Source organism: Saccoglossus kowalevskii, chromosome 19 (assembly GCF_978046115.1).
Source record: "Saccoglossus kowalevskii chromosome 19, keSacKowa6.1, whole genome shotgun sequence".
Lineage (NCBI taxonomy): Eukaryota > Metazoa > Hemichordata > Enteropneusta > Harrimaniidae > Saccoglossus > Saccoglossus kowalevskii.
This window is the reverse complement of record NC_140659.1, coordinates 8,162,025-8,188,060: the sequence shown is the minus strand read 5'-3', so window position 1 is coordinate 8,188,060 and position 26,036 is coordinate 8,162,025. Positions and strand designations below refer to the sequence as shown.

Sequence of the window (26,036 nt, the reverse complement as noted above, 5' to 3'; positions counted from 1 at the left end):
TGTATGTGTCATGTATACATGTACACCATTACCTTTCTGCTCACAATATTATGTTTTTACATTCCCATAGATACGGATTAACGTCAGTGAAATCTGCAGTCAATAACCGTTATTTTAGTTGGAACATTCAATTGCAATTGTCTGATACAGCTGTCATATTGTGAAGCCTTTGCATGAAATTGAAGCGTCTGGGAACGACTGAAGTAGATATCACTGCTGAATTTGTTTTCAAGGATACTAGTTGACAGTAGCTTTCGATTATCATTTTCTACTCACGTTGATTTTGATTAAAGAACATATCGGATAATATAGGCTGATTTAGTGTATGCGTGATTACTGAACTTTGCAGCTCAATGATGAAAGCGTGTGATTATTGAGAAGGTAACCATGCCTGACGTTAATACCTCAAAATTTCAACGAAAAGAGATATAAACGGTGAATTTCATGTGTGCTGTCACGTCTTCTTCACCCAACAGCGGACATTCATTGTGAGTCACCAATCACAAATCTGCAATTATGGCATTGTCGTTCTCGTTCATTGCAAGTTTGAACTTCACTCTAAATTCCACACTCACACCTTCGGTAGAATACGATTACGAGTACAATTGGAACGAAACCTGTCAAGATTTCCGGCAGCCAATCATAGAGACCTTTATATGGACATTACTTTTTGGCGCGATGATTGTAACCGCTGCGGTGGGAAACTGCATTGTTATGTGGATCGTCCTCGCCCATCGCCGTATGAGAACAGTGACTAACTATTTCATCGTTAACCTAGCTCTCGCCGATGCCCTAAACGCGATTTTCAATATCTCGTTCACTTTCAGCTACGTCCTCCGAAACGATTGGTATTTTGGGAATGCTTATTGCAAGATCGTACGATTTATCTCACCATTAACAGTAGCTTCAAGTATATTCACCCTAATGGCTATAAGTATAGACAGATATATCGCGATAGTTCACCCCATGAGACCGAGGATGTCTAATGTTCTCGCTAAAACGATTATCGCCGTCGTGTGGATTGCGTCAGCCGCAATCGCCCTCCCATGGCTTATATTTACCAATATCGACTTTAGTGCATGTCCTCCTCTTGCGATAACGGACACACCCATCCACGTACGAAGAGTATGTGCCACAATATGGCCCGACCAAGAAAATTATGGAGCTTGGTACTTCTGGTAAGTCTTCTTTATAATAGCATGATATTATGAGTTATAAAATGAAGGTCGGAATACTAGTGATATTAGTATTATCCTGCAATCACAAAGTTTGAAATATTAATAAACGTTAACGGTATTGCATCTAAGCTTACAAAATGCTTGTATGTGTATCTGTACAATGAGAAGGCGAGTTATAGCGGAAGTTAAATTACCTGAACGATATCCGTGTATATCATTGCATTCCCTGCTTCAAACAGTTTCCCGAATCATTTTGTTATTCTTAGATACGTTTTATTGCCTCCGTCATTAGGGGATTTTTAGTGCACTGCGAGATTTCGCATATTGCGTGAAATTTGATTTTGAACTTGAATTTCTTTGTTATATAGTTCTGCGTCGAAATGCATATGTTTCAGAGGGGACTATCGCGTTGAGATATAATTACTTCATCAAAATGCAATGTTCGATTTCACGCATAACGCTGGATTTCGTAATGAAGGGGGAATTTTGCCATGAATAAATTCTGATTTAATTTATATTTAATTTACACTTGGAGACAAATAGTGAAACACAACTCACAACTTTAATTTAAATTGCCTATCCGTTAATAAAGATAGTTTAACTGTATAGGTTTAATATAAAACATAACACGTGATATAAGAGTGATACGAAAAGTATATACGTATAGTCTAATTATACGTCAATAATTAGACTAAGTTTGTTTCTGCGTGACAAGATAGCATTTTACACACGTTCGACCGATGTATAAGTTTATGACCAAGATTTAGAGTAACGGCGCTGGAGTCGTAATTCTGGTTATTTCGCCTCGTATACGGGACTATAGGCTATGCTAGGAAGCACAGCTGTAATATAAAATGTATTGACAAAATGGTGTAGTGTTTCATTTGGAACTGATAAAGCGATCATAAAAATGTGTCTGCATAAATTCTGCTAGACGATGCGATTATATCATACGCCGGACGCTAAAATAATGCGTTTTTATTCAAACATATATCAATTGACATTTTTTGAAATTTTTCCAGATTCTTAATCTACCTCGACTCAAAAATTATTGGGTTTATGGCGGTAGGATTCGATGAAATGTTACAATTGATGGTAGATGCTAATGTTACGAGATATTTCGATGTGCGAGTTGCAATATGTTGCTATAGTCGCTATGTTCCATGTACCCAAATGCTTTTGATTTCTACTATACTACATAGAAATATGTACAGATAGAGATGTGTACACAATTGGCACAATTTCAAAGTAGTTTTGATCATGGTGTGAGTGAATGAAGTCATGAAACAATTATTAATACACAGACAGCTGCTTTTGTCGGATACGACAGAAAGTGAAATACAACGTCAAGTACAGTTTTACTTTGTATATATGCAGGTACAGCTTCAGTTTCATGGTGGCCACGTACTTCCTACCGTTGATTGCTCAAGGCGTGTCTTATAGTATCATTGGTATTAAGCTATGGGGCAGTCAAGCTCCTGGGGAGATATCAAACAGACATAGAGAGCAGTTAAATGCAAAAAGAAAGGTATGAATATTGTAGAAATAATATAACGTATCAATAATTGTAGTTATAATTCAAAGACACAACTAAATACACATGGGAGAAAGATATATAAAACTCAGGGTAAAGAAGTGAATATATCAAAGTAATTATCAACCACCGTACGCTAGTTGTTCTTGGCAATCAACTGTCGTATCAAGTGACTTTGAGCGTTTCTTAGATGATTGTTGCAACAGGGGTAAACGTATACAGAATACACGTCACTGATTCATTAATTATGAAGACAGTTGGTATATACTAACTTCGACATTAAAATGAAATTTTATGAATTATGATGCCTCAGCTGTTGAGCATTAGCAACATTACATGTAAGTGATGTATACGTGATAGTGCCAGATCACAGCAAATCAGGTTTCATAATATTGTGAATGTTAAGAGGATATGCCACGCAAATAGGCTTTCCACGCCGTGGTAATTTCATTCCCCGCACGTTAATACTGGGATTCATGAACGGCATTAATACGAATGAACCGTAAACATGCATTCCATAATCAAAACAAAATATCCTGGGGGACAATGATCTGATACCCTCAGTAAAAATATATATCAAATGGATTTAAGTAAGGCGGGATATTTTCACCTTATTGCATCGACGATATATGTGTCGTAATAGTCAATTTTGCGGTTGTCATGTCGACGACTCCATTGTCATCAACTAAGTTTTGCCGATGATATCAAAGCGCCCTAAAAGTACGTAAATGTATTCGTGTTTGTGAGCTGTAAGTCAATGAACACTATAAAGATTATTGTTAATTAATATTCCTGTCTCGACGTAATATTCTATTTCGTATCCTGGCAGTACATTTGTGCATCGTAAATGTAGTTTAATTACCTGTGTCATATTAATCTTAAAGATGTCGTAGATATTGACCACCATATACGTCAGTTTAGTATACGAGCGAATCTTTTACTGCATAAGTTTGGCGACTATCTCTGAACTCTCTCAGAGTGTGCTACAACAATATTTTGGTAGGTTGTTTGGGTATCCATATGACTGCAGTGAGAGTGTAGTATGTGTTACTAGTCATGTGGATACATTTGACAGCTTATATAGAGAACAGTGTGAATTTAAGGAAAGCTCATACAAATCCAGCAAGACTGTTTTAACTGAGATGCTAACACGTTATATAACATGGAGATTATCCTTGATGTACAATGAATCAGATTATTGCCACTAGCCATTGTGCAGTCCCTTAATTTATTCATTCACCTATATATATTTAAATGGAATACCCTTTTTATTTGAAATAAAGCACAATAAAATGTATTTGACCAAATGTAAGTATTCGTCGTTGCAACAGACGTCGATATGTGTGACCCCCCAAAAATTGTACGATATGTAATGACGTTTACCTGTTTTGCATACAGGTTGTGAAAATGATGATTTTAGTCGTTGTTATCTTTGCAATCTGCTGGCTTCCGGTTCATGTCTACTTCCTACTGGGACGAAGTTACAGCGATGTATTGTATAGTCATCCTAATGCCCGTGAGATTTACATGGTTGTGTTTTGGTTGGGAATGAGCAATTCAATGTACAATCCGTTCATCTACTGTTGGCTGAACGATAGGTAAGTTGTCACCCACATCATATATATTCTGGTAACTATGCAATGACGTTACCTTTAGCATATGAAGCTAAGTACTTGAAGGTTTAATTGCGAGAGGTTGTGGAGATTATCGACGCTATTAACGGCTACTACATAAAAAACCATCCTGCTCAGAATACATTAACAAACTTGGTTTGGTTCATAGAAAGTTTTTCATACAATCGCCATATTATTGCACAGACAGTCAAAGTTGGCCGTCTTTCCGGTGAACTTTCCATCAGCGCATTATTATGTCTAAATCCCTTCTTCTGAGAATAGGCAAGATTACATTGTTTCCTTCATATAATTAAATTTAACTCTCTGTTTATCATATACTATCAGCCTTCCAAGGCTTTACTCCATTCATTTATAGCTTTAGAACAGGATTCAAGAAAGTTTTCCATTTGCTTCCATGTGTACACTCTAGCTCGGACGAATGGAACAAATCGTTGGGATACACAAAAGTGGCATACAAAAGCCGAGTACATGACGTATCCGCGATCAGAAATAAGATGATGTCACGAGTGTGAAAGCAAAGCTCGTTTCTTGTTGGTCGTTTTGTCCCTCGTCGTATGCTCCCCTATGCAATGTGAATAAATTGCATGACCATTTTTTGATGAAACCATTACATTAAGACATCATGTAGAGCACAAGGTTTTAGATCGTGCCTGAATTGATATTTACTAACCGGTTGTCTGCTATTTTTTTAATTATTTGGGCATTAGTGAAATAGCTTCTGGGGGAAGTAGTAGATTCAATGAGCTTCTCGGCTTTAAAGAGTTATGTGAGATTATTTCATATAAGTTAGTATATATGTTAATCAATCACATTTTTTTCATAAATCACACTCTCTATCATTCAATTTTTTGCACGTCTCATTTAGTTACATGTATAATACATATATAGGGAATTTTGATTAACGGGTAAATTTAAACAAAGCTACTTTAACTTATAAACACTTTTATAAACACTTTAGAATCCCGTTGGCACGTCAGTCACACTGGTTCTCACTGCAAAGTGTCACGACCCCCCTGCTAAATGCTAATTGTTAAATAAAATACTTATATACATATACACATTATATCCACTCTACCTTACTGTCTTGAATCACAACACGTTCCAGCAATTTTATTTACTAGTATTTTTGTAAAATATCCTAATTCTTGAATGAACTTTAACCATTGTATCCTACCAATCAATCAGAATCCGGCTCATGCTTGTGAATTGTGGTTGTACACAATTTAATGCATGCATGACCACCCTCGTCTCACATCAGGCCGTTGGTGGCGCCACTATTTATTCACGTGGACAGTTCAGTAAGCAAATGTGAGTATGTTGACTAAATTTTAGTGCGCCACCAGCGGCTAAATCCTCTGATATCATGATTTATATTATTTGGTATACAGTCGCTTATGGTTTATTACGGATAAATTACTTTCACGAGTACAGATAAATTTTAAGTTAATCAAGTTCATTTATTTTCATTTAATATTTTATAAACTGAGCGAAATCTTTGGCAATATTATTCAATACGAGATCTAATGTTTAAGTTTGTTACTAAGAGTTCATTATGTTTCTGCACATTCCTTACTACATACACAATGTTCACATTTGCACTTACTGTGCTGAAGCCACTCCGAAGTGTCCGTCATTTCTTGTAGACACTTGGAAGTTAGTATTCATATATCCAATCACATGCTCACGTGAACAGTTCACCAAGCTTACGACGTCTTATATAACCTAAAAACTACGTGTGCAAAGTTCATAATCGTGTACGGTAATATAAGATGATAATTATATTTCGCGAACATCAACCATTTCACACACTAACACATTTTGTACTAACAAAACACATGGATCTCGGAGTAGTTCTTCAACTCACACGGTCATCACCCTGTAATACAAGTTTCTATACCCTTCTCAGGATTTCTAAATACTCTCAATGTGAAAAAATACAGCAATGAAGTTATGGTGTAACTATTAAGCAAAATGGCGGATTTGATGACGTAAGGCGACATTAATGACGTACACGCACATCATGGCGGATATGACGACTTACTTAGTCAAAATGTCGTTTTCAATATGTCCTTGAATAAGTGAAACGCATTTATTCTCTTACAGATTCCGGCGCGGCTTCAGGAAGGCCCTTCGTTGGCTGCCGTGTTTCAAATGGGCGCAAGATGAACGGGTCGATTCTCAACGACCAACAACTCTGAGCGGCACGTATAGTACCAGTCAGGGGATGAAGTTGATGAGGAACGGATCAGACATGAAAACAACGGTCGACGAATCCATGCTGGAGAATACGCTTTGAACCATAACAATTGTAACGATCTTTGCTTTTTGTCGGAAGAAAGTACGACGACATCGAAGCAAGCAAATGACTTATGCCTACAAACATACCAAAATTACAATTGTTTCATGATAAAGTGAAATGTTGTGTCACTTCTGGCCAAAAATGATGGACGATAGACAACGGGGCGTCTATTTTAAACTATATTTGTAGGTAATGGTATGATGAAGTCTTGAACCAATTTGTCAAGAACCAATCCCAAGACTGGTTACAAACCAGTTGAGCGAGGCTAACCGAGTCTTACACTCGGTTTGGTTCATAACCAGCCTTATGATTGGTTATTCACACATTCTGAATAGGCCACGCCTTCAACTGTTCCATGCGTTTGAGCCAACCGTTTATTATTCATAAATCAATTTGTGTAGTTTTCTTGATTTATTCTGCAGATATCGGTAAAATATAGGTAAGCCTTTGGCAAAATTTGAAAGAGCAACTAATATTCTTCAACCTGGTATTTTTTATAGATTTATGTTTATTCTATTCGTCTGTTTTTTCTAATTTAAAAAAAATGAGCCTTCATCTCTTGTCTATTTCGTACACAAGAGACCAGACGATTCCTCCCCCCGCTCATAAGGACTGCGTACAGTTGATCATAGTTTCTGGGCTCCCTGTGATTTTGGTCGCAGCTTGTATGCACGGCATAATTTGTTGTGTCGAGAACATTGTTAATAAACGAACTGCTCTCTAATTGGCATTTTTCTTCTTACTGTTTCAGGCAACTTATCGAGAAAAGATGTCCGAGTCGCAATTGTGTTATATATATTGAAAGTGAAGTCATGTAACTTTGTCAGCATTCTTTAATCTCTGTTTTATATTTTACCTAAATCGTGCATGGAATCATTGGGATAAACGGTGTGCATTGCCCTCATAAAAGTGATACTTATTTACAATTCTGGAAGGACAGTTAGAATCTACCAGGTGCTCTTGTGGTTTACATAAAAAGGGATGTTTATGATCTACTACTACTACAACGGTGCCTCCAAAATAACAGCGTTACCCTGCAAGCAAGACTCTTCGCTGTTGTGTTTTTGATTGTCATCAATTTCCACATCCTTGAACTGTGATAATTACCGATACACACTTCCTTGGGCAACCCCCTATTTTAGTGAATGTATTCATTGTATTATTCTGTGCTTTGTTTCTGATCTTTATTTTGAGAAGTATAACAGCCAGTAGCCTTAACTTGATTTTGTGGTGTGTGTGTATTTCATTTTCAGTATTATTGTCTTCTCTGCACCATTCTAGCAATGAACGAACCCCTGTCCACTGTGTTTTATGTGGGTTTTCCTATCAATATCAATAAGTAGACCTTACACTGTGACAGACTTCTACACGCCATCTGGATGCAACAACCTGTTTCTGTTTAGCGAGTGTGCACTAACGTGTGCCCTTTTCATGGTTTGGACATCCCGCCATATTGCTTTATGCTCATAGACACAATCGATGCAAACACTGATTGACTGCGTGTCTGATATTTAATCGAGGTCAAATACTTCGTAGAATCTTCGTAGAATCACGCACGACATTGTAAGCTGAACACGACCTGAGGATATTGTCGGGATTTTGCAATGCGATGATATCTAACATTTGCCAGCGTTGGTATCATGGTTCGGCATACTGTGTACCTGGAAACAAATAAAATGTATTGATTGATTATTTTTCATATTTTTAAATGCGGGGTCGTTACATCAATGACTTTGGTCAAATATATTAGCAAAGCCACAAATTTTTCAAATGATTTTCATATCATTCTAGGCTGTTTTAGAATATGTTGGTACGGTCGGCTCACATGGCACTCTGCTAATATACGGGACATTCACTTGCATTTTATTCATATACTTTATAACTTCGCGGTTAGATATGACAACAACTTAGTTCAAATGTACACGCACATTTACTAACATTGCATTCACTTTGCACGTTGTTTTAACAGCTCACATCCACTATGTAAGGCCTGCAAAAACTAGTTGTACATTTAAAATACGTGCAAATATTAAAACATTCTATGAACTTAAAATATAAAAATAATCAGCACGACTTTTTACTATGAATATGTGACATCATAATAATACAAATACAAAACAAAATGCGTTATATATTTTCATGTTTGTGTCGAAACCAAATAATATTTCACCAGCTAGTTTGCTCAGGTAGTCGCCAATGCAATTTCCAACCACACCCGATTGATCATAACTTTTGTGCAAGTGGACCACCTGGCCACACGGCTATTAGAATCAGTTGAATTTTATTCGCATTCGCGGTCATTTAATCCTTGGATTCTTTTCAAAATTGCATTCGCTTACACTTGTGTCTTTCGTAAGTTGACCATGACCTCTACGTCTTTATCAATCAGTACGATAATAATCGGCCATTTACGACATATTTATTCACTTTTCCAAACTTTTAACGATGGATAATATAACAACCCAGGTAACATTGCAATGTATATTTTCCAACTTTGCAATATCTTTTCACAACTTTAAATGCAGTTTGTTTATCATTTTACGCTTTGATAGAGGTACAATCTGCTCATATGTCACTCTTCTAATATACGGGACTTTTACTTGCATTTTATTCACTTTTCCTATTTCATAACTTCACGATTAGATACGAACTCTACCAAGTTTACACTCACTCTGCACGCTATTTTAATAGCTTACATCCTTTATTTGCCGATCACAAAAACTAGTTGTACGTTGGAAATACGTGCAAATTTTCGAACCTTCTATAAACTTAAAATATCAAAATAATCAGCACAACTTTTTTTTATAAATATATGAAATAACAATAAAAAAATGCTTTATGTATTTTTCATGTTAGTGTCAATAGCAAAACAAAAATGTCACCAGCTAGTTTGCTCAGGTAGTGCCCCATGCAATAATTAGCCACACCCGATTGATCGTAACTTTTGTAGGAGGTCGACCACCTTGCCACTATTGACGGACATTTGATGCTTGGAAATTGTTCAAAATCACTTTCGCTTACACTCGTGTCTATCGTAAGTTGACCTATGACCTCTACGTGCTTTAGTAATCAGTACGATAATAGTCGATCATTTACGACATATTTTTCACTTTTTCGAACTGTTAACGATGGGTTTCGATAATATATCAACCCAGGTAACTTTTCAATGTAAATTTTCAAACTTTGCAATCACTTTTCATTTATTCATGTTTTCATATTTGTAACTGCTGGGTCTGTATATCAATGACTTAGGTCAAATATATTATCAAAGCCACCAACTTTCTAAATGCTTTTCATATCATTTAATGCTGTTGGTACGGTCGGCTCATATGGCACTCTGCTAATATACGGGAGTTCCACTTGCATTTTATTCACGTTTCCTACTTTATAACTTCACGGTTAGATTTGACAACAAGTTAGTTAATATACACGCAACTCCACCAACTTTGCATGCTATTTAGTAGCTTACATCCTTTATGTGCCGACCGCAAAAACTAGTTGTACATTGGAAATACGTGCAACTTTTAGAATTTTCCATAAACTGTTAAAATATCAAAATAATCGGTACGTCTTTTTTCTGTAAATATATGACATCACAATAACAATAATACAAAAATTTCTTCATGTAAATTTCATGTTTGTGACGATAGCAAAAAAAAATTCACCAGCTAGTTTGCTCAGGTAGTCTCCCATGTAATAACTAGCCAAACCCGATTGATCGTAGCTTTTGTCGGAGATCGACCACCTGGCCACTCGGCTAATAGGATCATTCGAATTTTATTCGTATTGGTGGACATTTAATGCTTGGAAATGTTTCTAAATTGCATTCGTATGCACGTGTGTATTACGTTAAGTTGACCTATGATCTCTACGTGTTTTAGCAATCAGTACGATAATATTCGGCCATTTACGACGTATTTATTCACTTTTTCGAACTTTTAACGATGGGTCTTGATAATATAACCAATGTAAATTTACCAACTTTGCACTCACTTTGCACGCTATTTTAATAGTTTACATCCTCTATGTGCCGACCGCAAAAACTAGTTGTACGTTGGAAATACGTGCAAATTTTAGAACTTTCTATAAACGGCACGACTTTTTACTATATGTGACATAACAAAGCTGTAAAAGTGTTTTTGTTTTACGTTGAGGAGGGGAGACTACAAATAGACGTCAAACAGATAACACGGTAATGTTTACCAGTATTACTGACTGGTTTCTCAGTTGATAAGGAAATGGGGTCTGCTCTTAAACATTGTTAGCTCTTCGGTCTGGTTTCGGTGTTCGTCCCGGCGACGTGTTGGAGGAAGCTGCAAGAGATCAACGTGGGAGCTGAAACGTGGTATGCTTCGACGGGAGACGGGCGATGACAAAATGAAGATTAACACCACCTGAGAGTCGCGATAAAAGAACGAAGACGACGGAGTGACAGGCGAGCACAGTATTGTTACTATTAACTGTCTGTGCTTTTTGCCGTTGTTAAACGGAAGTACATATTATTTGCCTGTTACTGCTAGCATTTTTGTTCGATGTGTGGTGTAGCACACAGAGTTATGTGACATTTGAATATGGCATTGAAAATATACTATCGTTCTATCTTACACACTGCTTGCGTTTGACGTTTTCTTTGTTATTCGAGTCGAGTACTAGCGTCTGAACGTAACATGGGGGCTCGTCCGGGATTGTAACATATTGTTGTGTGACAAAACGTGAAGGCTGTTCCAACTGTTCTTATTTTGGCCACGTGCAGGGGCATATGTGGTTAAGTACGGTGTCAGATCGTGGCGTCACATAGCGTGTGGCCTGATAATTTTTTTAATCAGTTTTCTTGTTGACCACATGTTTGGTCTGTTTTGAAATTTTGTGGTTGGCAATTTGCGCTTTGTTATTGAAGTTTCGTATGCGTTGTCTCTGTTTAGTTTTCTTGCCCGTTCTGATACGTGTATAAGGTAGTGGTGAGTGACCTTATTTTCTTTCTTTTGGCAATATGGCATTTTAAGTTGATGGTTTAAACAAAATGCTTTTCTTACATTGGCGGACCATCTTAAGTTGGAGGCGAAACCGGCAATGCGTAAAGCCGAGATTATAAAAATTGTTGTGCAACATTTGGTGGATGATGGTGTTGTGCCTGAGGGGGCGTTGGAGTCGTTACCTGCTTGGCCTGATTCGGAGTTTGATTATAACAAATGTGAAATGGAGTTGCAGTTTTGTTTGGATGTTAGGGAAAATGAATTAGACCAGGGAATACGTCTAAAAGAGTTGGATACAAACAAAAGAACTGACCAGTATAAATTCAATTCTGTAGGGTTATTCGTTTGGTGCCTCCTTTTCAGGAGAAAGATGTAGATCAATATTTCTCTCAGTTTGTAAAGTTGGCTCGTACCTTGAAGTTGCCTTTTGAATACTGGGCAGTGTTATTTCTAAGTGTGTTCTTTGGTAAAGCACAAGAGGTATACTCCCATCTCACTGTGGATAAGAGCGTTGAGTACGAGTATGTTAAACAACGCGTCCTGGACGCCTTTGAAGCCAAATTGACTGCTAAACAAAAGGTAAGCCTGTCGGCAGTTTTAGCGCTGACGTTGATGAAAAGAAATTGTCATTTTTTCCGGACAATACGGGTAGTCAAGCTCCTGATGTGTCTTGTGCTTATTGTAAAACGCCTGGTCATCACATTTCTAAGTGGTATAAATTAAAACGTAAGCATTTTCCAGTGTCTTTTAACGCTTGTGTGGCGTCGTCGTCGCCTGACAGTGTGGTGGATGTTGGGGTTGAGGGCCCTTTTCCCCTAATAGTTGATGGTAGGAGTGGTGTTGATGATGATGAACTTGGGTTTGAGGAAGAGGTTTCAGATCAGTATGGTCAGATTGTTACTAATGGGTTTGTGTCCTTGGTTGGCACTACTGTGAAGCAGCCGATTAAGATTTTACGTGACACAGGGGCATCTCGGAGGTTAATTTCTGAAGATGTACTGCCATTTTCTGGAGATTTTTATGTTGGTGCAAATGTACTTATTTGTGGGGTAGAGTGTGGTGTAACCTCTACTCCATTGCACCGAGTGGATTTACAGTCGGAGTTGGTTAGACGCTTAGTTGTTTGTGTGTTTACCGGTTGAGGGCGTTGCCATGTTGCTTGGCAACGACTTGGCTGATAGTGAAGTGGTGCCGGAGCTGTGTGTTGTCGAGACGCCGAGTTTTGAGTCTAGTACCGAGCGGTGGGTTGGTGAGTTCCCAGGTTTTTTTTCCTGCGTGTGCTGTGGGGCCCTCTGGGGTTTGTGATGGCGGGTGTGGCGAGGTTATTGATGACAGAAAGTGTAGTGTGATCGAAGATGTCGGTTTGTTGGACACTGTTTTGGCGGGGGCGTTGATGGTACGAAAGGGTCTTCCCTTGCTGGTGTGGTTACACGATCTCAGACTTGTAAAGTGAAGGATGATTCGGTTAACGATAAGGCAGTAACATGCACTGAGAAGTCGAAGAAGGTTGGTTGAAGAACAGAGTAAAGATCTGACACAAGTTCTAGATGAAACTGAGATAGGGCTGAGCCTAGTGGTTATTATAAGAGGTCGGGTATCCTTATGAGAAAATGGAGGCGGCTCGACGCTCGGGTTGGTGATAGCTGGTTGGTGATGAATCAAATTGTTGTGTCCGAATAATATCGTGCTGAAATACTTGCACTCGCACATGATCATAAGTTGTCGGGTCATTTGGGGGTCACGAAACCCCTTGATCGAATAAAACGAAATTTGTTTGGCCCAAAATGAGACGAGATTTGGCAAAACACTTGCCACCTGTGTCACGTGGTTGGGAAGCCAAATCAGGTTATATCTAAGGCTCACTAATACCCTATACCTGTTTTTGAGGAGTCATTTTCTCAGGTAGTGATTGATTGTGTGGGTCCACTGCCCAAAACTAGGTCGGGTAACCAGTATTTGCTGACCATTATGTGTGCTTCTGCTCGTTTTCCAGAGCCTATTCCTCTGAGAAAAATTATCCCTCACAATATTGTTAGAGTACTGGTTGAATTCTTTACAACTTTCGGACTACCTAGGTTTTACAGTCGGATCAGGGAACTAATTTCATCTCTGCTGTATTTAGACAGGTGTTGCAACGTTTGTGTATTACACACTGTATTTCTAGTGCATATCATCCAGAGAGTCAGGGGTGCTTGAACGTTTTCATCAGACGTTGAAGTCAATTTTGCAAGTGTACTGTTAGGAACATTCACACAATTGTGTTGAGGAGTCACTGGGCTTTAGCTCCTTTGAATTAGTGTTTGGCCATTTTGTTTGAATAACTTTAAAGTTACTTAAAGAAAGGTTGCTCGAGGATAAAACCCTTACTTATCTTTTATAAATATGTTTCATCAAAGCTTTTGATATGGCTAGAGATAATTTGAAGTTGTGCAGTGCGGTATGAAGTCTTGGTATGATAAGAATGTTAAAAAGAGAATTTTTGAGGTGGGAGATCAAGTTCTAGCCTTGTTTCCTGCTGTAGGTTGTTCTTCCATGCCAGATACTATGGTCCTTTTCGGGTTGTTGAGAGAATCAACAATTTGAATTAAGTGGTCGCTACCCCTGAGCGGCGTAAATCTAAACAATTGTGTCATGTTAACATTTTGGAATTATATTCACAGAGAGATGTGAGTAAACAACAAGCGGTTGTTTGTGCAGCTGCAGTTGCTTTGAAACCAGGTGTGGAAGTTCTTGATTTGCATGTTAGATTAAAAAGTTCACTGGTGCTGGCTAACTTAAAACTTAAATAAATCTTCCTTTATTTCACATGGTAGAGTTTAATTCTTGAATTTAGGATTTTATTCCCAGATGCTCCAGGACGAACCAGTCTGGTTGAACATAATGTTGTGTCGGAGGAGGGGGTGAGACCTCTCCGACAGCACAATTATATAGTGAGCCCAGCTAAGTTGGAGTTAATGAGACAGGAGGTAGCTTATATGTTTGATAATGATATTATTGAGTTGTCTAATAGTGGTTGGAGATTGTCATGCTTATTGGTGCCAAAACCTGACGGTTCAGGTTTTGTACTGATTATAGAAAGGTGAATGAGGTCACTAAACAGAATATTTCCCCATCCTGCGTATCGATGATTGTATTGATCGGGTGGGAAATTTTGAATATCTTACAAAATTCGATTTGCTCAAGGGTTTTTTGGCAAATTCCCTTGACAAATAGAGCTAAAGAAATCTCTGCATTTCTTACTCCAGACAACTTGTATCAATATAAAGTCACTCCTTTCGGAATGAAGAACTCCCAGTGTCCTTTCAGCGGTTAATAAACTGTGTTATATTGCGGGTTTGGAGTGGGTTTATGCTTATATTGACGATGTTCTGGTTGTGAGTGATGAGTGGACTGAACATTTGGCTAGAATACGGGCTTTCTTTCAAAGTTGCTCTAATGCTCGATTGACGGTCAATTTGCATAAGAACGATTTTTGTCGAGCCAAAGTTGTAAATCTGGGTCATGAGATTGGGTGTGGACAAGTTAGTCCTGTCCTGACAAAAGAGAAGGCTATTGCAGATTATGCAGTGCCAGAGAATCGAAAAGGGATTAAGAGATATTAGGGGATGGCTGGATTTTATCGAAAGTTTTGTCCCAATTTTTTGGCGGTTTCTACACCGTTGACCGAGTTGCTGAAGAAGAATGTTGAGGGACCGATCAGTTTTTATGGCCGGGGCGCGGCCGTCATTTTTTTGTAAATGCAGAAACAAAATCAATAAACCCCCCTGTATCCACAATGAAAAATTATGGAGACCCCCCCCGACAAAGACTAAAAGAAATGTGCCCCCCCCCATTTTCAGTTCGTTTTAAAACATTTTTATAGTTAATTATTTAGTTTAGTTATAGTTAGTTGGTGTAGATTGTCTGCATACTATAGTCGTTGCGTGAACAATAAATGTTTCTACAAATCAGCAAAACAGTGCATGTCTCCAATTGTCTGCTTGTCTCCCATATATTGTCACTGTATACTGCACTTCACTGTGATCATCCCAATCACTGGCCAGAAAGAAAGTTGTAAACACCAATACTGTATACAGGAGGAGGAGGAGGAGGAGGTGGAGGTGGAGGAGGAGGAGGAGGAGGAGGAGATGGAGGAAGAGGAGGAAAATGAGGAGGAGGAGGAGGAAGAAGAAGAGGAAGAGGGGAGGAGGATGGAGAAGTAGAAAGAGAGCAAAGTGAGAAGGAAGAAAAAGATGATTAGAATAGGAACAGAAGGATACAGATTAATGAACGAGGAGGGAAAAAGGAGAAGTAACTGGGAAATATAGGAATATAAATAACGAATATGATAAACCAAAGATTGTTATATACTACTATTATTTTTATATCATACTTTATTGTGTTTCCTGTAAATCTCCATACTTTTAGTCATGTGACAGTGATTGCAAACTGCATATAATCTGTCAACCTATTTATTTCCACTTAATATTTATTTATTGTGGTATAATTTACACATTTACATAAAGGACCTGTTATATTTAGTCCCTGTTCGGACGTAGTCCGAAAACGGGGACTTATGATTAATCACCGTTTACTGAGCTCCGTTGTTTGATTTCCATATATACTTAGTTTGATCAGAAACAGAAACAAGACTTCTTTCTAATTGTTAAGATCAGTTCATCGTTACCTACAAATATAATTTAAAATAGGCGTCACGTTGTGTGGCATCCACCATATTTGGCCGGAAGAAACTTTTGTAATTTTGATAAGTTTGTAGGCATGTGTCATATGCTTTCTTCGACGTGGGAGGATATTCTCCCGACAAAAAACAAAGATCATTACAATTGTTATGGTTCAAAGTGTATTCTCTAGCATGGATTCGTCGACCGTTGTTTTCATGTCTGATCCGTTCCTCACCAACGTCATCCCCTGACTGGTACTATACGTGCCGCTCAGAGTTGTTGGTCGTTGAGAATCGACCCGTTCATCTTGCGCCAATTTGAAACACGGCAGCCAACGAAGGGCCTTCCTGAAACCGCGCCGGAATCTGTAAGAGAATAAATGCGTTTCACTTATTCAAGGACATACTGAAAACGACATTTTGATTAAGTAAGTCGTTATATCGCAATGTTGTGCGAGTACGTCATTAATGTCGCCAGAAGTCATCAAGCCCGCCATTTTGCTTAATAGTTACACAACAACTTAATTGGTAATTTTTTGACATTTGATGTATTGGGAAATCCTGAGAATGGTATAGAAACTTGTATTACATGGTGATGACCGTGTGCGTTGAAGAACGACTCCGAGATTCAGATGTTTTTCAAGTGAGAACCAGTGTGACTGGCGTGCTAACGGGTTTTTAAAGTGATTATAATACAATTTAAAGTAGCTTTGTTTTAATTTACCCGTGAATCAAAAATCACTATATATGTATTATACATGTAACTAAATGAGACTTGCAAGGAAATGATAAGGAGTGTGATTTGTGAAAGAAATATGATCGATTAACATATATACTAACTTATATGAACTAATCTCGTCACATAACTCTTTAAAGCTGAGTAGTTCATTGAATCTACTACTTCCCCCAGAAGCTATATCACGGATGCCCAAATAATAAAAAAAAATAGCAGACAATCGGTTATTAAATAGCATGGTGTCTTAATGTAATGCTTTCAAAAAATAGTCATGCAATTTAGTCACATTGCATCAGGGGTCATAACACGTGGGACGAAACGACCAAACATAAACGAGCTTTGCTTTCACTCTCTTGACATCTTATTTCTGATCGCGGACACGTCATGTACTCGGCTTTTGTATGTCACTTTTGTGTATCCCAACGATTTGTTTCATTCGTCCGAGGTATAGTGTACACACGGAAGCAAATGGAAAACTGTCTTGAATCCTGTTCTAAAGCTACAAATGAATGGTTTGAAGCCTTGAAATGGTGATAATATATGATAAACAGAGAGTTCAATTTAAATTTACGAAATAAATAAAAGAATCTTGCCTATTATCAGAAGAAGGGATTTAGACATAGTAATGCGCTGATGGAAAGTTCACCGGATAGACGGCCAACATTGACTGTCTTGTGCAATAATAAGGCGATTGTATGACAAACTGACTTCCTATGGACCAAACCAAGTATTCTTGTTAATGTTGTCGATAGTCTCCACAACCTGTCGCAATTAAACTCTCAAACACATAGCTTTAAATACTAAGGATATCGACATCGCATCGTTACCAGAAGAAATATGATGTGGGTGACAACTTACGTATCGTTCAGCCAACAGTAGATAAACGGATTGTACATTGAATTGCTCATTCCCAACCAAAACACAGCCATGTAAATCTCACGGGCATTATAATGACTGTACAATACATCGCTGTAGCTTCGTCCCAGTAGGAAGTAGATATGAACCGGAAGCCAGCATATTGCAAAGATAACAACGACTAGAATCATCATTTTCACAACCTGTATGCAAAACAGGTAAATGTCATTACATATCGTACATTATTTTTGGGGTCACACATATCGACGTCTGTTGCAACGACAAATACTTACATTTGGTCAAATACATTTATTGTGCTTTAATTCAAAAAAAAGATTATACCATAAAATATAAATAGGTCAATGAATAAATTAAGGTAATGCACAATTGCTAGTGACAATAACCTGATTCATTGCTACATCAAGAAGGATCTCCATTTTATATAACGTGTTAGCATCTGAGTTAAAACAGTGTTGCTGGATTTGTATAAGCGTTCCTTAATTTTTTCTATATAAACTGTCAAATGTATTCGCATGACTAGTAACACATACCACACTCACACTACAGTCATATGGATACCCAAACAACCTACCAAAATATTGTTTTAACACACTATGCACGCGTTAAAAGATAGTCGCCAAACTTTCGCCGTAAAAGATTCGCTCGTATACTAAACTGACGTATATGGTGGTCAATATCTACGCCAGGGGTCAAGGTTCACGACTAGGCAGTTGTTGCGTTCACGTCGCTCTCAAAAACTATCAGTTTTTTACAAGTTTAAAAAGCCAAAACTTCAGTATCTACACAAGACATGGACTGTAAGTGTATCATATATCAAATCGTCGTGTTTGTGTGAAGATGGGAATCTCAATAGATCAATAGAGCTATTTCGAGTGCGTGTTGGTTGTTTCACTCAACGTGTCAAGACAACAAAGGATCGCCATTATCGTTCATGGTCAAGGTCAGATCATGACATTCACCTTGTAGCGATCGCTATACGGTTAGTTCTGATCGCATTATTAATAGTATCGGGCGATGTTGAAGTGAATCCAGGCCCACAACCAACAACCAGACAAACAACATTGGCATTTGGAAATGGTAAGGATAAAGATGGGCATGCTGCGTCGGCATCCGAACAGATCAAAGAAGTGACAAATGCGGCCATTATGGACACATTAAAGAAAATGGGAGCTGATATTCGTGAAAGGGTTGATAAAGTTGAGAACATGTGAAGGAAATGAAGGATGAATTATCCAAACAAATACAATGTAATACTGAAGACGTCCGTGTGCCTAAAGAAGAGATGACTCAGTCGAGATCGGAAAATGAACAGTTAAAACTTCAAAACAGTTCTATAAATCACCGTTTGCTACAATATGAAAGGGAAAAAATGAAAGTGAAGATAGAGCAAGGAGATCAAATTTGGTATTCTACGGTATTCCACAAGAACAAAATGAGACCTGGGAAATGACAGAGGAAAAGGTGCTGAGCCAAATATCGGAAAATCTTGAATTAGATTCGTCATCTATGGACATAGAGAGGGCACATCGCGTATTTAATGCTCCAAATGTTAGAGGTTCAAAGCCAGTTGTTGTTAAATTTGTGCGTTATAAGGATAAAGAGAAAGTTCGAAGAAACGCTTACAAACTGAAAAATACTAACTTTTCAATCGAGGAAGATTTTTCAAGAAACACTAGAGCTAAACGCAAGCAACTTTTTGCAAAGAAAAAAGACATTCTGCAGGCAAATAACAGTGCAAAGGTATATATAAATTATGTTACCATGTCTGTTGTATATCCAAGTGGGGAGAAAGTTAAGTATATGGTAGATGATACCACAGGTACTGTCAAAACCATTAATACACATAGATAGAGGTGGGGTCAAGGCCCGGGTGTACGAGATGTTCCCAAATCCAGTATTCGTTTTCTGTCATGGAATGTCCAGGGGTTAAGAAATAAGTTAATTAATGAATCATTTCAACAATTTGTGTCAGATTTTGATATTATTTCCTTTGAGGAAACATGGCTTCATAAGCTGAATTTACCTGATGTATGTTTAGCACATTATGATGTTTTTTCATTCAGCTAGAGAGAAAAAGTCACAATTCGGTAGATGTGGTGGTGGGGTATCTGTTTTCATTAAAACATGGTGGCGCCAAGGGATAACTAAATTATCAACTAAATTGAAAGATTCGGTTTTCATTATGCTAGATGCAGGTTATTTTGGCTTGCAAAATAGCATTATTGTAGGTTCTCTGTATATTCCCCCAGAGCGGTCAACCGCCTATACAGACAAAACTAATGGTATTGAATTACTAGGTCAACTATTGAGTAGTTTGGGGGCTCAGTACCCTGACGGTTACTGGCTACTTATGGGCGACTTCAATGCCAGGACAGGTCAAGATTTTGATTATATTATTGGCGATTCTTTAGACCACATTCAAACTTCAACAGAAAGTTATGTAGAGGATACCTTTGAGATTAAGAGAAATTCAAAAGATATGCTTAAAAATAATTTTGGGAATAGTCTGCTTGAATTGTGTTGTGAATATTCAATTCATTTCCTGAATGGTAGATTGGGGGCAGATTTAGCAGGGGAGTTCACATGTACAGCTAACAGGGGGTCCAGTGTGGTGGATTATGTTATAGCATCGACTCCACTATTTCAAAACATTACCAGTTTTTGTGTAGGGGACAGAGGTGATTCTGACCATTTCCCATTATTGTGTTCTATGAATATTAAGTTGTTGAATAACACAACAGAGGAATCTGAAACACTTTATTATACGTATTCACCATTTAAATGGGATAAGGAAAAGAGTCACCTCTTTTTAGAAAATATGATGTCCAATAAGGGGGTAAATATGATAAATTAGGTTCTAAGTTCTAGTACAGAATGTGTAAGTGATATAATTGAAAATATGTATAATGTTATAAACTGGGCAGCTAGTGATTTCAGGAAACGTGCATATTGTGGCAAAGGTGTTCACAGGCAGCCATACTCGACCTGGTTTAATACACATTGTATGTCAGCTGAACGTGATATGTACTCTGCATTACGTAAATTCAGAAAGCATGATGATCTTGAGAGCTTACAAAATTATAAAACATTAAAGGTAGCTTTTAAAAAGGTATGTGAAAAAACAAAAAGCAAATTCAAACGTGATGCTTGTAAGAATTTACGAGAGGTAGATAGAAATGATTTGTGGAAACAGGTCAAACGGTTCACGGGAGTCAGCAGACATTGTCCAAACATTGCACCGACAAAATGGCTGCAACATTTTGAAATACTTCACAACCCCGAAAGACAAAAGTCACCTTTAGATGCCACAGTTGAGCAATATTTAGAAGATTTTGATTACGCGGGCAATAGTCAGGATGGCAGTATTGATGACATTTTGAATAGGAAAATTTCAGAAAACGAAATTTTACATGCACTAAAAAAACTAAAAAATGACAAATCCCCTGGACCGGATGGCATTCCCAATGATTTTTATAAAGCCGCCACAAATATACTTGTTCCCGCTCTAATATTTATGTTTAATGTTATTTTTGACACTGGAGTCTTTCCAAATGAATGGTGTAAAGGTATAATAGTACCAATACATAAAAAGGGAAGTATGACTGATCCACAGAATTACATGGGAATTACCTTATTAAACTCATTGAGTAAAAATTTCACATCAATACTGAATATAAGACTGGTCAAATGGGCAGATGCTGTGGGTTGTATTACAGATTGTCAGGCAGGTTTTCGCAAAGGTTATAGTACGGTTGATAACATCTTTGTATGGTTCAAAAATATTTGAGTAAATCAAAAGGTAGATTTTATTGTGCATTTGTGGACTTTAGCAAAGCTTTTGATTCAGTAGACCATAACTTATTATTAATATGACACAGGTAATAAAACTACATTTTCGATGCACAATTGTACTGTCAGGAACGATGTAGAATATTACGTCGCGACAGGCACATTAATTAACATAAATCTTTATAGTATAAACGATGTCCTGTTCATCACGTATACATCACATACATGTAATGTTTCAAATGTTCAACAGATGTACTGGTATGATTATTTCACGTATATCACATACATGTAATATTTCTAATGTTCAACGGATGCACTGATCTGATAATATCACGTATACATCACATACATGTAATGTTTCTAATGTTCAACAGATTTACTAGTATGATAATATCACATATACATCACATACATGTAATGTTTCTAATGTTCAACAGATGAACTGGTATGATAATATCACATATGCATCACATGTAAGGTTTCTCATGTTCAACAGATGAACTGGTATGATAATAGCACATATACATTACATACATGTAATGTTTCTAATGTTCAACAGATGAACTGATATGATAATATCACATATGTATCACATACATGCAATGTGTCTAATGTTCAACAGATGAACTGATCAGATAATATCACGTATATATCACATACATATGCACTGTTTCTACAATTGCACACATGGCGAGTATCATGTTAATCAATGCATCATCTCGATGACGTGATGGTAAACAGAATCTCACTGAAGCGAAAACAAAACTTCGGTCACTCACGTTATGAACTAAAATAGTTATAATGGAAAACGTTCCGAGAGCAATAGCAGATGTCATGAAAATATAATTGATCACTTTAATTTTGCAACACCGAAAAACTGACTTTTTTACGACGTTGTGTATGTTTTCGCATTTGATAATTGTATATTACTAAATATGTTTTTCGCACGCAGTTGTATATTCCTAGCCGGTTATGGTAAATTTGCAATTGATTTTCCGCCAATTAATAATTAATTCTTCATTTATAGTCAAATTACTTTTTAATAGTTATCATGAGTTTTGAGCGATGTATGTTTAAACCTTTGAATAAACAATTAGTGTAATATACAGCGTAATTCATGAAATAGTTGCGAATAAGAATAACATTGACATCTTCTGTAGCAGTTTCTTCACTTCTAATCCTTTTTAACGCAGTCTGAAAAAGCAGCTGTTACTGTCATTTACCACCGTGTCAAGCAGTGTACTGCCCAAACAAGCATAATATGTAAAATTTCAGGGTAAGAAAAATCGATTTAATTCAGCAATTACACTCTGAGTGAAGGTGTCGGCGACCATCATGTGAACATGCATGTTGTGATTGTTTTTGAGCCGATGATTGTAAACAAACACTGAAACAATTTGCCATCGGCTGTGACAACACAAACCGATAATCCGACCATGTAATCTAGTAATTATTATAAATTTGACTATTCCGCATTGATAATACATATAGCTATAACGTCATAATTCATAAAATTTCATTCTGACGTCGAAGTTAATGTATACCACCTCTCTTCAGAATTAATGAATCAGTGACGTGTATTCTGTGTATTTTTCTCCTGAACTACTAGCATATGGTGGTTGATAACATGTGTACTTTGATATATTGACTTTTTACCCTGAGTTCTCTATATCTTTCTCTCACGTGTATTTAGTTGTGTATGTGAATTATAACTACGATTATTGATACGTTATATTATTACTACAATATACAGACCTTTCTTTTTGCCTTTAACTGCTCTCTGTGTCTGTTCGATGTCTCCCCAGGTGCCTGACTGCCCCATAGCTTAATACCAATGATACTATAAGACACGCCTTGAGCAATCAACGGTAGGAAGTATGTGACCACCATGAAACTGAAGCTGTACCTACATATATACAAAGTAAAACTATGTTCGACAGTGTATTAAAATTTCTCTCGTATCTACACCGACAAAAATAGCGGTCTGTGTATTAATAATTGTTTCATGACATCATTTCCCCACATCATGGTCAAAGCAACTTTGAAATTGTGCCAATTGTGTACATATCTTTATGTGTACATATCTCTATGTAGTACAGTAAAATATGAAGAGCATTTTGGTACATGGAACATAGCGAATATTGCAACTCGCACATTGAACTACCACGTAACATTAGCATCTACCATCAATTGTAACATTTTATCGAATCCCACTGCCATAAACCCGATAATGTTTAAGTCGAGGTAGATTAAGAATCTTGAAAAAATTCACAAAATTTCAATTTATATATGTTTCACAAACCATCAACTGATATTAATTGATATATAGACTGACAATACTAAGCGATGACGTAGTATAATACTTTTATCGGGCATTTTTCTTGGAAAATGTACCATTTTATTTGCACTATAAATCTCTGACTCGTCCTTTTTTGACTGTACATTTAATGGAAACGCTTAACTAACTATGGAAGCGTACAATAATATCCAACTCTCTGAATACAGTCAACTCACTGCGGTTGTAGTCATCAGACACGTTTTTAAGACTGCACTAAATAAAACGTAGAAATTATTTAAATATAAATCACTGCTTCATTCAGAGGTTCTGTTTATCTTTACACAACTACGTCGATCAGTCGGTTTAAATGGGTGATTAAAAAGACGGTCCCACGCCTCCTATAATGATGCATGGTGTTGTGAATAAAAAAAGCATTATTTTAGTATTCGGCGTATGATATAATCGCCTCGTCTAGCAGAATTTATTCGGACACATTTTTATCTGTTTCAAATGAAACAATTCATCGTTTTATCAATACATTTTATATCACAGCTGTGTTCCATGCATAGCCAATAGTACCGTCTACAAGGCGAAATAATCAGAATTACGACTCCGGCGCCGTTATTGAACTATAAAACAAAGAAATTAAAATTTCATGCAATATGCGAAATCTCGCAGTGCACTAAAATCCCCTAATGACAGAGGCAATAAAACGTAAGTTAGAATAACAAAATGATTCGGAAAACTGTTTGAAGCAGGGAATGCAAGGAAATCGTTCAGGTAATTTAAATTCTGCTATAACTCGCTTTCTCATTGTACTGATACACATACATGCATTTGGTAATCTTAGATGCAAAACGTTCATTAATATTTCAAACTTTGTGATTTCAGGATAATACTAATATATCACTAGTGTTCCGACCTTCATTTTATAACTCATAATATCATGCTATTATAATGAAGACTTACCAGAAGTACCAATCTCCATAATATTCTTGGTCGGGCCATATTGTGGCACATACTCTTCGTACGTGGATGGGTGTGTCCGTTATCGCTGGAGGAGGACAAGCACTAAAGTCGATATTGGTAAATATAAGCCATGGGAGGGCGATTACGGCTGACGCAATCCACGCGACGGCGATAATTGTTTTAGCGAGAACCTTAGACATCCTTGGTCTCATGGGATGAACTATCGCGATATATCTGTCTATACTTATAGCCATTAGAGTGAATATACTTGAAGCGACTGTTAATGGTGAGATAAATCGTACGATCTTGCAATAAGCATTCCCAAAATACCAATCGTTTCGGAGGACGTAGCTGAAAGTGAACGTGATATTGAAAATCGCGTTTAGGGCATCGGCGAGAGCTAAGTTAACGATGAAATAGTTAGTCACTGTTCTCATACGGGGATGGGCGAGGACGATCCACATAACAATGTAGTTTCCCACCGCAGCGGTTACAATAATCGCGCCAAAAAGTAAAGTCCATATAAAAGTCTCTATGATTGGCTGCTGGAAATCTTGACATGTTTCGTTCCAATTGTACTCGTAATCGTATTCTACCGAAGGTGTGAGTGTGAAATTTAGAGTGAAGTTCAAACTTGCAATGTACGAGGACGACAATTCCATAATTGCAGATTTGTGATTGGTGACTCACAATCGGTGTCCATTGTTGGGTGAAGTAGACGTGACAGCACACATGAAATTCACCGTTTATATCACTTTTCGTTGCAATTTGGAGGTATTAACGTACGGGGATCTATCGACTTAGTATACGAAGGTCAGGCCCGGTTAATGCGAGATGATTACCTTCTCAATAATCACACGCTTTCATCATTGAGCTGCAAAGTTCAGTAATCACGCATACACTAAATCAGCCTATATTATCCGAGATGTTCTTTAATCAACATCAACGTGAGTGGAAAATCAACAGTTAAAACAAATCGATAGCTACTGTCTAACAGTATCCTTGAAAAAAAAATCAGCAGTGATACCTACTTCAGTCTTTCCCAGACGCTTAAATTTCATACAAAGGCTTCACAATAGGACAGCTCTATCAGACAATGGCAATTGAATG

At 37.4% G+C, this 26,036-nt stretch overlaps 2 protein-coding genes across 2 annotated transcripts; one reads left to right on the top strand and one right to left on the bottom strand.

Annotated features, from left to right (window-relative positions):
* Window positions 1–516: 516 nt before the first annotated feature.
* LOC100371071 (tachykinin-like peptides receptor 99D) lies at window positions 517–6,642 on the top strand. The gene is made up of 4 exons (XM_085494069.1): window positions 517–1,178; window positions 2,556–2,706; window positions 4,111–4,310; window positions 6,450–6,642. Exons 1-4 carry the CDS (start codon window positions 517–519, stop codon window positions 6,640–6,642), a joined length of 1,206 nt encoding a protein of 401 aa, XP_085350195.1.
* Window positions 6,643–16,451: 9,809 nt separating this feature from the next.
* Window positions 16,452–25,588, bottom strand: LOC144349890 (neuromedin-K receptor-like). The gene is made up of 4 exons (XM_085494068.1): window positions 24,927–25,588; window positions 23,435–23,585; window positions 17,873–18,072; window positions 16,452–16,644 (listed from the first exon to the last, which is right to left on the bottom strand). The coding sequence occupies exons 1-4, from the start codon at window positions 25,586–25,588 to the stop codon at window positions 16,452–16,454; spliced, it is 1,206 nt and encodes a 401-aa protein (XP_085350194.1).
* Between the last annotated feature and the right edge of the window lie 448 nt (window positions 25,589–26,036).

Coding starts and splice junctions, on each gene's coding strand:
- LOC100371071 (XM_085494069.1), top strand. CDS start 517: ATGGCATTGTCGTTCTCGTTCATTGCAAGTTTGAACTTCACTCTAAAT. Junction 2,707..4,110: donor AGTTAAATGCAAAAAGAAAG/GTATGAATATTG, acceptor TTTTGCATACAG/GTTGTGAAAATGATGATTTT. Junction 4,311..6,449: donor TACTGTTGGCTGAACGATAG/GTAAGTTGTCAC, acceptor ATTCTCTTACAG/ATTCCGGCGCGGCTTCAGGA.
- LOC144349890 (XM_085494068.1), bottom strand. CDS start 25,588: ATGGAATTGTCGTCCTCGTACATTGCAAGTTTGAACTTCACTCTAAAT. Junction 23,586..24,926: donor TATGGAGATTGGTACTTCTG/GTAAGTCTTCAT, acceptor GTATATATGTAG/GTACAGCTTCAGTTTCATGG. Junction 16,645..17,872: donor TACTGTTGGCTGAACGATAC/GTAAGTTGTCAC, acceptor ATTCTCTTACAG/ATTCCGGCGCGGTTTCAGGA.